Genomic DNA, 12,665 nt, shown 5'->3' with positions numbered 1-12,665 from the left:
AAATTAATAAAACATAAAATTATAAACTAAAAAAATAATTAAAATTTTAAAGAAATTAAACAGTAAATAAAATTAATAAGGGTTAAATATGTTTTTGGTCCCTCAAGTTTCAGTGAATTTTGGAATTAGTCCCTCATCACAACTTTATACCAATTTAGTCATTCATCTTTCAAAATACGTAAATTTAGTCCTTTTAACCAAATTTTGTTAGATTGATTTGACGTTTCAAGCACATTTCATGATAGTATTTAAGTTAACATTGAAGCAAAAATGTGTCAAACAGTGTAAATAATTTAAATATTATCATGAAATGCGCTTGAAACGTTAGATAAACTTAACAAAATTTGGTTAAAAGGACTAGATTCATGCATTTTGAAAGATGAAGGACTAAATTGGTCAAAAGTTTTGATGAGGGACTAATTCCAAATTTCGCTAAAACTTGAGGGACCAAAAACATATTTAACCCAATTAATAAAAACAGAATATATTTTTCATTTTTCGTTTTTTTTATTTAAAGTTTAATAATATTTTTGTTTTATTTATTTTTCAGTACATTAAAGAAAAATAAAATTATATACATAGATATTAATATTTTATTTTATTTTTCAAATATATATTAAGAAATATGAAAACATAAAAAATAAATAAAATAAAAAATAATGAAATAAAAAAACATTTAAAATTTAGAAAACATAAACTTTAAATAAAATTAAAAATAGTTAAAACAGAATTAATATTTTTTTAATATAAAGTTTAAGTATTTTTAATTTATTTTATTTCTTAAGTATTTTTAATATATATTTAAAAAATTATATATATATATATATATATATATGACTTTTTTATATAATGAATTAAAAATAATTAAACTAGAAAATAATATTTAAAAATAATATTTTGACTTGCAGTAATATATTTTGTATTCTAGAAGTCAACTTCTGATAATATATTTTAATTTTCAGAAGTCGACTTCTGGTAATATATTTTAACTTTCGAAAGTTGACTTTCGGTTATATATTTTGATTTCTAGAAGTCAATTTTTAATTATATATTTTGATTTTTGGTTATATATTTTGACTCAGAAATTGACATCCAGAAGTAATTTTGGAGATGTGATATTCGTAACTTTATTTTAATGGTCAAAGGATATTTTTGAGATTTAAATTTTTTTTGGAGGTGTAGAAGAAATTTTAGAAGTGCATGAATAAAGACTTTTTCGTATAGTTCGACACTTAGATTCTTTGAGTTTGAATTGCTCATTTAGAATTTGAATCATTTTCTTAAATGAGAATTCTCTCTGATCTATTAGAACTTTTTATCATTATATATATACTAACACGTTTATGTAGAACCAATCACAAAGTTAAATAATTCTCAGTGTTTACCAAAATGTCAACCACAAAAAAACAAAATGAAGATACATAAATTGATATTAGACGTGGAGCTTTCTAGAGTTTGCTAGCACGGCGTCAGTATTGTTTAGTCACTAATTGTATCTACCCGTTTTCCTATACACATTCGAGCTTTATGTACCCACACTTTCAATCGTTATTATTTTAGTTTTGAAAAAAGGATTTTTTTTGTTTTTAGAACATTTCGAACTGTTATATTTTTAAAGAAAATTGAAGAGTAATAAGAGATACCATGGATGTAAAAAAATTTCTGATGTTAAAATGGCACTCTCCTTTAACTTTTAATCAAAGTTTTTAACGAAAGAAATAAGGTGAAATGGAATTTTGTGCTGTGATTGTGTGAAACAACAAATGAGTGGTGTGGAGCTGATGTACTAAACAAAGCACTAACCATATAACCGAACCAAAGGTTGGTTGGTTGGTTGAAGCAGAGATAAGTGTGAAGTGATATCCAAAACATGTCTCTCTGTGCTTCACTCTCCACCACAACTTCGCGCCTCGTTTCCCTTCCATCTTCACTCCCTTCAAGTTCTCCACTTTCTCTCAGATTTTCCTTCACTTTCCGGGGAAACAGAATCCCAGTTAAATCTCAGAAGGAGCCGTTTTCAGCAAGGTATGCAAGAGTGTTGGTAAAGGCTCAGGCTACAGCACCTGCTTCTTCCGAGGCTGTGAAACTCACACCTGTCCCTTCTGAGATGAAGGCATGGGTGTATGGGGAATATGGGGGTGTGGAGGTTCTGAACCTTGACTCCAATGTTGCCGTGCCTGATGTGAAAGAGGATCAGGTCCTTGTCAAAGTTGCTGCTGCTGCTCTTAACCCCGTTGATGCCAAGAGAAGGCAGGGAAAGTTTAAGGCCACTGATTCTCCTCTTCCGGTCATTCACTTTCTTTCAACTCAATTCATTTTCTCTTCTCTCTCTCTCTATATATATTAAGTAATGAAATCAAATTTGGGTTTCTTTGTTCATAGACTGTTCCGGGGTATGATGTTGCGGGTGTGGTGGTGAAGGTGGGTAGTGAAGTGAAGGACTTTAAAGTGGGTGATGAAGTGTATGGAAATGTAAGTGAGAAAGCTTTAGACGGGCCAAAGCAATTCGGGTCTTTGGCTGAGTACACAGCGGTTGAGGAGAAACTGTTGGCAGCAAAACCTAAGAACTTGGACTTTTCTCAGGCTGCTTCTCTTCCTCTAGCAATTGAGACTGCTTATGAGGGTTTGGAGAGGACTGGTTTTTCTCCTGGTAAATCTATTCTTGTTCTCAATGGTTCTGGAGGAGTTGGAAGCCTAGCCATTCAGGTATTTATTCTCCAAATAACTTTTAGATATCAATGAATGATCAGTGACTAAATGATTTTACTGTTATCTTCAACGATGTACAGCTAGCTAAGCAAGTCTTTGGAGCTTCAAGAGTAGCTGCCACTTCTAGCACTAGAAATTTGGAGCTATTGAAAAGCTTGGGAGCTGATTTGGCTATTGACTACACCAAAGAAAACTTCGAAGATTTGTCAGAAAAGTTTGATGTAGTCTTTGATGCCATAGGTAAAACTCTATCCAACTCTATTAGCAAACAATGTTACTTGTTAGCATTTGTCATGTGATTCTTAATTTTGTGTTGAAAATGGAGAAAATTGTTTGTACTTTCCCCACACTAATGTGTGGAAGTGATTGTTAAAAGTTTTTGATTGGTGGAGGATGATTTGCAGGGCAATGTGAGAGGGCAGTGAAGGCTGTGAAAGAAGATGGTGGTGTGGTGGCATTGACGGGTGCTGTTACCCCACCTGGTTTCAGATTTGTGGTTACTTCGAATGGAAGTGTTCTTAGGAAACTGAACCCTTACTTAGAAAGTGGAAAGGTGAAGGCCATTGTAGACCCCAAAGGTCCATTCTCCTTTGCTCAGCTTGCTGAAGCTTTCTCTTATCTTGAAACCAATCGAGCCACTGGAAAGGTTGTTATACACCCCATCCCCTGAATCAGACAAAAGGGATAGACAATTTTGCTATGTCTAGTAAACATCATGTTCTATATTAATCACACTTTTTCTACGTTCATCTATTGCCACCAATTCTAAACCAATTACAAGAACAAAATTAGGAAACAACAAATATCAGTGGAATTGGGTAGGAAATCCACACAAATATTCTGTAATCCTAGATTGTTACATGAATTAAGTAAACTTCCAGAAAAAATATTTATTTCACAGGACAATAATAAAATAATAAAAGGGAAATTTTAACTTTTAAAGTCAACACTATCAAGTTTATATTTTGAACTTATGAACTAACCCAAAGTAAAATTCATTGTTGACTTAATAGTTTCAAACTATTTATAAGCATATTATAGTTTGCAATGTCTCTCTTTTAAGTTTTTTACTTTTGCTCTTATTGTTCCCACTTTCATCCATAACCGCTTTCTTTTTTTAACAATAAATCCAAATAACAGACAATTTTCTCCACTAGATTCAATGATCACATATTTAGATGCAGATGTTGACATACAAAATTCCTTTTTCCCTTAACCAGGAGATGTATTGTCTTTTTTTAATTTTTTTAATTAAATTTAATTACCTAGTAAATTTATATATTTTTAAAATAATTCCTATTCTTAAAAAAAATGTTTGATTTTATTTATTTAAGTATCTTATCTTTTTCGTCAACAAGATAACATCTCATATCTTTTGTATTCTATTTATTGATTCACTTGCTCTTTTCCATTTTTTTCATTGATAGAGATTCAAGTGAGATTAAGTCTTGACATTGAATATAGATGAAAAAGTTGAGTATTATATAAGAAAGAAGACTCATAAATTTATTATCTTAAGATTTTGGGTTGGGGGTGGTCTCAGTCCCTTATGTGGGTTGGATTCATGTCTTATTGGTATTGTGTCTCCTCGATATTCTCCTTGAAAGATTCATTAGTGGTATCAAAGTTAATGGTTAGTCTTGGTAACAAACTTATATGAATTCTTGTATTAAAAGTCTTTTTGACAGAGGGTTAAACAATCATGTGTTAGAATTGATGCACCAATTTTAGCACTTTTGAAATTGTTTTGATAAACCCTTTGCTTGTTGAATCAATTGAAATCGTGTGGTTTGATGCTAAATGTTTGGAGCATTCATACTATGACAAAATATGGAGAGGAAGAGATAAAGCACACAGAGTTTTTATATTGGTTCGATCCCTAAGAATCTACATCCAGTTTCATCTAGCAAACCACAGCTAGAGATTTCACTATATCACAAGAATTTCAAGATTTACAAATACACTTGATAAATCTAAATTCTAAGATAAAGGAACACACATGCAAGGCTTCCACACACTTGCTCAACCACACAACAGCAAGGCTATCACACACACTTGCTTTAGACAGAAAACAACAAAAACAAACAGTTTCAAACTGTATCAAAACACAAGAACAAAGCCTACAAAATGGATTGAGTACACCTTTTCCAAGACTGAAATTTCTTCTTCTTGCCAAGTCAAAATTGAATGTGTCTTGATAGAATTCTTCAAGAGGACCTTCCAAGATAGCTCCAAGAACCTGCTCCACACTTCTCTTTTTTTTTTTTTGGTTGAACAGATTCAGCTTCAGAAAGTGCAGAAACTGTTTTTATATAACAGCTGTTATCAGGCACGAACCTAGTCGACTACATTAGTTGGCTAGTCGACTATCGGGGCAGCATATTAACATTTTCATATTATCACACACATGTCATGTTAACCATTGTCATGCTATTATGAACATCATCAAAAACATTTCAGATACACTTAATCAGCAATAATCTCCCCCTTTTTTGATGATGGACAAACTTGCATAGAACAACAAACATTTCTCCCCCTTTGGACATGATAAAAAATAGGGATAAAAAAAAACAATGCAGAAAATAGCCAATCTCAATGAAGTATATAGCTAAAAGCATTCAAAACCATGGGCTTCCTTTGCTCCCCCTAACTTGAAACCCCCTATATGATGAATAGGCCAATGAAATCATAGAATGTCATAATTATGGAATGCATGTCATTATATAATATGGTATCAGAGTAAAATGCAGCAGATGAGGATAGGAGAAATTGGAATACCAAAGTACAAGCAACATTGTCAAATCAAGTAACAAGAAAAGAGCAACATGGACTTAATGGACAAACCAAATACAACAAATTTTATCATTTTAGCTCAAAGTACAATCAATCACAAAAGAACAATCTTGATCCCAAAATCTAGATGCATGGTTACTCCCCCTAGGAACAAACACCCAAACAACACACACACATTTCTCCCCCTTTTTGAACATTTAGAAAAATAAGGGACTGACAGTAAAAAAATATGCAAAGGATAAGACATATTCAGTATCACTACCACAAATATTTGTTCAGACAAGATGCAGCATAGCAAGGACAAACATGATACAAAATATGTATGCAACATTCAGCTCATACAACATATAGGCAAAAGAGATATCCTATTTACGCTACTGAAACTAGATCAAGCAGTGTACATGTTAACACCAATTTAAGCCAAAATAAAAACAAAAGGAGAAAGATAGAAAGATCACAATCTCATTAATCGAACATTTCAACTTGTGGAGATCCTTCCTCATCATCAACAATGGTAGCGACAAATTTCTTTTCTTCTTCCTCAAACGCATATGAAGGTTGCGGGAAGGAAGAACAACAACAACACAATTCAAATAGCACAATGAAAATGGAATATAGGTAACTTACTACAACTTCTCAAGATTAGGGTTTTAAAGAGATTGGGAGTTTTGAAAACAATTAGAGAATGGGGATTTAGGGTTCTGATCTTATTTAGGGATTTGGTAGTGTTGTTTATGACTTTTGGAATTAATTTGAAAGTTATCTCAAAAACTTTACCAAACCAAGTTTGTTGTAGACATAGTTAACTAGGTTATTAATCTAGTCGAATATGTGCGAATCTGGACACACGAACACAGAAAAGTACGTGGCTAGTTAACTAGCAAGTTGACTATTTTATGCAGAATGAGAAAACCTGATGCAATATGAAAAAATAGTTAACTAATGAGTCGACTATGTAATGCAGAAACAAAAAAATTGGTGTAGTGGTGACAAATCTGGTGCAGTATGAAAACGATAGTTAACTAGATAGTCACCTTTATTTGCTGCAGAATGGTAAAATCTAATGCAGATTTTTATGCTGTAAATGTGAAATCAAGTATGCCTAATTCATTAAAATGTTGAAGAATAACAACATAGATGCAACAACACAATTTGTATTTGTAGGAAACACTTTTGATGCAAAAAGATTAATTTTTATGTCCTAAGAAACATCATTAAAAAGTGTTAAAAGTTGTTTTACTCACGCATGGAATGATTGAAACTTTTCTTTACTTGTGCAGCCCAAAAAATAATACCACATTGATTATTAGGCTTTTCATAAACCCTGCAAAACAGTTTAAAGAGATGATGTAGGTACCCAATTGAATTGGGGCCCTTTCATGTTAGACAAAACATTTGAACTCTTGGCTATCCATTTATATTTACCTTCAGGAACACCATGATTCTTAAAGTAGCATTTACTTGATGTATGACCAGGTTTGCAACAGTAAAAGCATACAATAGAAGATGGTTTACTCATGTTAATGAATTTCCTTGACTGTAGTCGACTATTAAGTTGATTTTCGTGTTCTGCATATCCTATGCCTTCTCTGTTCAGTACACTTCTTTGGGAACCTAGCATAGCATCTAGATAATTTCTTCCTAGAGTGAATCTAGTTAATGTACTCATTAGATATTTGATTCTCTCTAATTGTTTGGAACAATTTTCACAATTAAGCACACTCTTTTTGCAATTATCACTTTTATGCTTTTTAATATTTTCAAGCTCAGTTTTCAACTCTTCATTTTTTGTTTCAAGCTGTTTTAATCTATTTTCAAGCCACCTATTTTCACCTTTATGTTTGTTATTAGAGTATTGCAACTTTCTAGCCTCTTCATGCAACTCATTATATACATCAAGAAGTTGATAGAACCTATTTTCATAGCTTTTATCAGTAGATTCAAGATTACTTACACTGCTGGCAAAGGATTTTGTATCAGCCATCAAACACAAATTTGTTTCTTCTTCATGGCTTTCACTTAAATCACTAGAGGTGCTGGAGTCATTGTCCTCCCAAGCAATATATGCTTTCTTCACTCTCTTGGACTTGCTTGTGGCCTCACTCTTTTCCTCCAATTTCTTTTTGATCTTTAGAATTGGACAATCAGGTTTGATATGACAAGATTTGCCACACTCATAACATGTTGGAGTGCTAGGTGATGACTCTTGCCTCTTGGAAGGGAATCTTCTATTTCCTGCAGTTGCAAATTTTGCATTAGATTTATTTTTGTACTTCAAAAATCTTGAGAAACGTTTTACAATCAGTTTTAGTGTCTCAGAATTAGAATTTTCATCCTCCTGATCTGCTGTTTGTTTATCTTTGCTGGCTTTGCTTCTGCTTTCAGTTTTTGCAGCAGCTTTTAATGCAATGCTTTGCCTTTTCTCTCCTTCCTCTTCCTCTTTTAGACGTCCAAGTTCCAATTCATGTTCTCTTAGTTTTCCAAAGAGGGTTGCCATACTCATTGTGGTGAGATCTCTTGATTCAGAAATTGCAGTGACCTTAGGCTGCCATGCTCTATTCAGACTTTTCAGTATTTTGATATTCAGTTCTTCCTTTTCAAAGACCTTTCCTAAGGCTATGAGATGATTCACAATATGAGTGAACCTTTTTTGCACATCATAGATTGTCTCTTTAGTCTTCATCCTAAACATTTCATACTTCTGGATTAATGTGTTCTTTCTAGTTCTCTTGACTTCATCCGTGCCTTCATGAGTTACCTCTAACACATCCCACATTTCTTTGGCGGATTGACAAATTGATACCCTGTAGAATTCATCCAATGTTAGTGCAGATGAGATTATATTCTTGGCTCTCACATCATAATGAGCACGTTTATTTTCATCAGGAGTCCAAGATAAGAAATCTTTAGGTATAGTTTTTCCTTCCTCAATTTTTGTAGGTATAAATGGACCATTAACAATAGCATCCCACACACCTTTATCAACTGATTCTAAAAAGATCTTCATTCTGGTTTTCCAGAAGGGATAGTTATCTCCAGAAAATAAGGGTTGTCTATTTATTGAAGCCCTTTCAGAAAAAGTCGGTAAAATATTCGCCATCTGTCAGGATCTAGTCGACTATGGATTTGACTAACCAGCTCTGGTGCCACTTGTTAGAATTGATGCACCAATTTTAGCACTTTTGAAATTGTTTTGATAAACCCTTTGCTTGTTGAATCAATTGAAATAGTGTGGTTTGATGCTTAATGTTTGGAGCATTTATACTATGACAAAATATGGAGAGGAAGAGATAAAGCACACAAAGTTTTTATACTTGTTCGATTCCTAAGAATCTACATCCAGTTTCATCTAGCAAACCATAGCTAGAGATTTCACTATATCACAAGAATTTCAAGATTTACAAATACACTTGATAAATCTAAATTCTAAGATAAAGGAACACACACACGCAAGGCTTCCATACACTTGCTCAACCACACAACAGCAAGGCTATCACACACACTTGCTTTAGACAGAAAACAACAAAAACAAACAGTTTCAAATTGTATCAAAACATAAGAAAAAAACCTACAAAATGGATTGAGTACACATTTTCCAAGACTGAAATTTCTTCTTCTTGCCAAGTCAAAATTGAATGTGTCTTGATAGAATTCTTCAAGAGGACCTTCCAAGATATCTCCAAGAAACTGTTTCACACTTCTCTTTCTTTCCTTTTTTTGGTTGAACAGATTCAGGTTCAGAAAGTGCAGAAACTGTTTTTATATAACAGCTGCTATTAGGCACGAACCTAGTCGACTACATTAGTTGGCTAGTCGACTATCGGGACAACATATTAACATTTTTAGATTATCACACAAATGTCATGTTAACCATTGTCATGCTATTATGAACATCATCAAAAACATTTTAGATACACTTAATCAGCAACATCATGTCCTATTGAGCTTCACAGCCAAGGCACTTCCTTCCTTCCTGATCACAAGTATGACAAAACTTATTGTGATGATTGTATTTTTGTGAAGAAATTTTGTAGTGAAAATGTATTACTCTTTTACTCTACATCTTTTACATATTGATTATTGGTCATGACACTACTAACATTCAAAGTCTTAAAAGGGAGTTGAGGAAGTCCATTACAATAAAGGATTTGGGTTCTGTAAAACAAATCCTTGACATGAGAATTGTTCGTGATAGGAAGAATGGAAAATTGTGGATATTTCATCAAAAATATATTAAAAAGGTGTAGAGAGATTTAATATGGACAATTTTAACTGTGTTAGTACTCTACTTGTAGGTCACTTCAAGTTAAGTACAAAGTAGTCTTATAAGAGAGAAAGAAAAAACAAAAAACTATAGAATATTTCATATTCATCTATAGTTGATAGTTTGATGTATGTTATGGTGTGTACAAGGCAGGACATTGCTCATGTTGTTAATTTTGTTAGTTGTTTCCTTGCTAATCCTAGAAAAGAGTATTGCCATGTTGTAAAGTAGATACTTAGGTATCTCAAAGGTACTTCTAGAGTTTGTTTATGCTTTGGAACTAGTATTTGAATGGTTACACATATGCATACAAGGCTAGTGATGGTGATTCTAGAAAGTGTCATGTCAAATGTAGTGTCATAACAATTGTAGGGGGAATAGTGTCATGACAATTCAAACTAAAAAATGTGTTGGTGTATCTTCTACAAATGCATAATATATTGCTATTACGGAAGCTCTTGAAGAGCTTTTGTGGATGTACAAACTCTTACAAGAATTAGGATTATCACATGAAAAATATGTTTTGTATTATGATAATCAAAGTGCATTCTATCTCAACAAGAACGTTGCCTTTCATTCAAAGTAAAACATATTGAAATTTGATATCATTAGATATGCATTAGAGATGAAACAATTATCATTAGAAAAAATTCACATTAACGAGAATGGTTAAGATATAATGACAAATATATTATATGTAGGAAAAAGGTGTTATATATAAGGAGAAAGTTAATTTGGTTGACTATGACCCTAACACTACAAAAAATCGTATTAAATATGGCATTTATTTGTTGTATATGACGGTGCTTACGACCGCCACTTTTTACGTGTGTGGCAGATCCGCATACCGCCATAGATCCTGCCACCACAATATATAATATGGCAGTCTTATGCGAACTGCCGCAACACCCGCCATTTAATGCATTGTGCAAATAATGGCAGTAAAAACTGTCATAATTTATTTATTTAAAATAGTTCCAATGCAAAGAGTGACACCTACAAACGTCATTATTTGCTTTGTACTGAAATGTAATACAACGTTTCGAATTGCCGTAATTTGAATGTAAAATTATTTTAACCATTTTATATCCTCATAATTTATTTAACCTATTTTTCGTAAAATCATAAAAAGGAAAAAAAGAAATATATATATATATATATATATATCACAATAGATAAATTTTTTATCACAAATATTTCATTCATAATTAATATTTTCCAACATCATCCAAAGGTTTACATGTTGAAAACCAAACAAAAATAAGATCTTATTATAACACATTTTCCTAAATTTCTATATCTATGTTCCTAACTAGTCTTGTCTCCTTGCTTTATCTTACGTCATTTGGCTATGGAGCTTCACTGTCTTTATGAAATGCTTGCTCCAACCCATGCTTACTTGGCTGTCTTAAGTCGTCACTCGCATAAGTTCTTATTCCCTTCAAAAGTAAGTGCTTAATTTCCTTTATAACAGTTCAAAGGCAAGTATAATAGTGTTGAATTGAAAATCAAAACTATCAAAATAACAAAGCAATAGCTAATACCCATATATCTTTTTCATTCATTCATATATCCATAAAAAGACAAAAATGCATAAATCACAGCAAAAGAATAATAAAATACCTAAATAAAAACACTTGGACAAGATTTGAAGGCCAACAAGTACAGGGAATCAACGAGGAATTTTGTTAAAACCTGGATACAACAACAACTCCAACAAAAAATTATATAAAAAGACCCTTCCCACCAATTATAAGAAGAACAAAAAAGACTTACCTTCACAGTTGTAGATGTCATACGATTGGAGTGTCATGGTCACCACTATTAGCAATATTTAATCCCATTGGTTGAAAAGTAACTCTCTAAACAATATAAGAAATGACCTTATTCTTTGGTTGTTCCTACAAAGGCCTCTTAGATAGTTGTCTATTGTACATGGCAAGGCATTCTTCAGGTTTGTACTCTGGAGTTGTGTGGCCTCCACCCTAAAAATATATCGGTACAAACAATGGAATCAAGAATTACCAAATATGCTACGTGTACTTTATTCTCATTACACTTTTTAAAGAAATAATTCCACCATCCAATTTAGATTTCAGAGTTCATGAATTCTATAATCAAACATAAACTTATTATTATATCTCTACCAATAATAAGTGAACTCAACCATTACCCAATCTAGAATATACTTATTAAATGCCATTTATATTTGACCCATAAGAGCTACTAGGAAAACAAAAAAGACTTGCCTTCACAATTGCAAATGTCATGAATGGCAAGCCAATTCAAAACAAAATTCTGGAATAAGAAAAAGAAAGAGGTTGAGAATTGTAAATCTGAAGGGCAACCCAATTCTTGATGGCTCCAAAATAGTTTCCAAGGAAAATTGAGCTTGTGGGATAAACCCTCAACATTACTCCTTTCCTGTTAAAAAAATTAAGCATCAATAAATGACACAAACTTCTACTTCACGCCATTTTTTTTTAAATTCCAATGATCATTCTTACTTTGCTGAGGTTGGAGTTGGAGTCTTTGTTGAGGTAGCAGTGAGAGTAGTACAACAACATATGAACAGAGCGTTGAAGCACGGGACCCGGTAGTTCCAACTTCCAATTAAAACCCCAAATTAACTAAAAACACATTCATTAAATCAAACACTCACGCAATATTACAACAGAACAGTGAAATTAGACTCCCAATGCATTGATATCTTCAATCTCAATCAAAAGCAACAGAGCACACTTAATATTACATTCATCCACAATTAACTCAATAATCAAAGCAAAGAATATGAATCGCAGATTATTCAATAGTTAAAGTGTAAACCAATAAAAAAGGAAATCGTAACAGAGGGAAAGAGGTGGAAGGACCTTGTTTGTGCCAATAATGGCTTTGCTGA

General features: G+C 32.6%; 2 protein-coding genes across 2 annotated transcripts; one reads left to right on the top strand and one right to left on the bottom strand.

Moving 5' to 3' along the window:
• Positions 1 to 1,821: 1,821 nt before the first annotated feature.
• Positions 1,822 to 3,460, top strand: LOC114176659 (NADPH-dependent alkenal/one oxidoreductase, chloroplastic). The gene is made up of 4 exons (XM_028061768.1): positions 1,822 to 2,287; positions 2,383 to 2,706; positions 2,790 to 2,949; positions 3,114 to 3,460. The coding sequence occupies exons 1-4, from the start codon at positions 1,871 to 1,873 to the stop codon at positions 3,377 to 3,379; spliced, it is 1,167 nt and encodes a 388-aa protein (XP_027917569.1). The 5' UTR covers positions 1,822 to 1,870; the 3' UTR covers positions 3,380 to 3,460.
• Positions 3,461 to 6,838: 3,378 nt separating this feature from the next.
• LOC114175437 lies at positions 6,839 to 8,602 on the bottom strand. Its single transcript, XM_028060195.1, has one exon. It carries the CDS (start codon positions 8,600 to 8,602, stop codon positions 6,839 to 6,841), a length of 1,764 nt encoding a protein of 587 aa, XP_027915996.1.
• Positions 8,603 to 12,665: the final 4,063 nt, after the last annotated feature.

This window comes from Vigna unguiculata, chromosome 3 (assembly GCF_004118075.2).
Source record: "Vigna unguiculata cultivar IT97K-499-35 chromosome 3, ASM411807v1, whole genome shotgun sequence".
In the NCBI taxonomy this organism is placed as follows: domain Eukaryota; kingdom Viridiplantae; phylum Streptophyta; class Magnoliopsida; order Fabales; family Fabaceae; genus Vigna; species Vigna unguiculata.
Note: the sequence above shows the minus strand (reverse complement) of the source record. Positions and strands in the feature narration are given on the sequence as shown.

Bases quoted from the DNA above. Each gene is read 5' to 3' on its own strand.
- LOC114176659 (XM_028061768.1), top strand. From the start codon at position 1,871: ATGTCTCTCTGTGCTTCACTCTCCACCACAACTTCGCGCCTCGTTTCC. The intron at 2,288-2,382 runs GTCATTCACTTT...CTTTGTTCATAG, and splicing joins CCACTGATTCTCCTCTTCCG to ACTGTTCCGGGGTATGATGT. The intron at 2,707-2,789 runs GTATTTATTCTC...AACGATGTACAG, and splicing joins TTGGAAGCCTAGCCATTCAG to CTAGCTAAGCAAGTCTTTGG.
- LOC114175437 (XM_028060195.1), bottom strand. From the start codon at position 8,602: ATGGCGAATATTTTACCGACTTTTTCTGAAAGGGCTTCAATAAATAGA.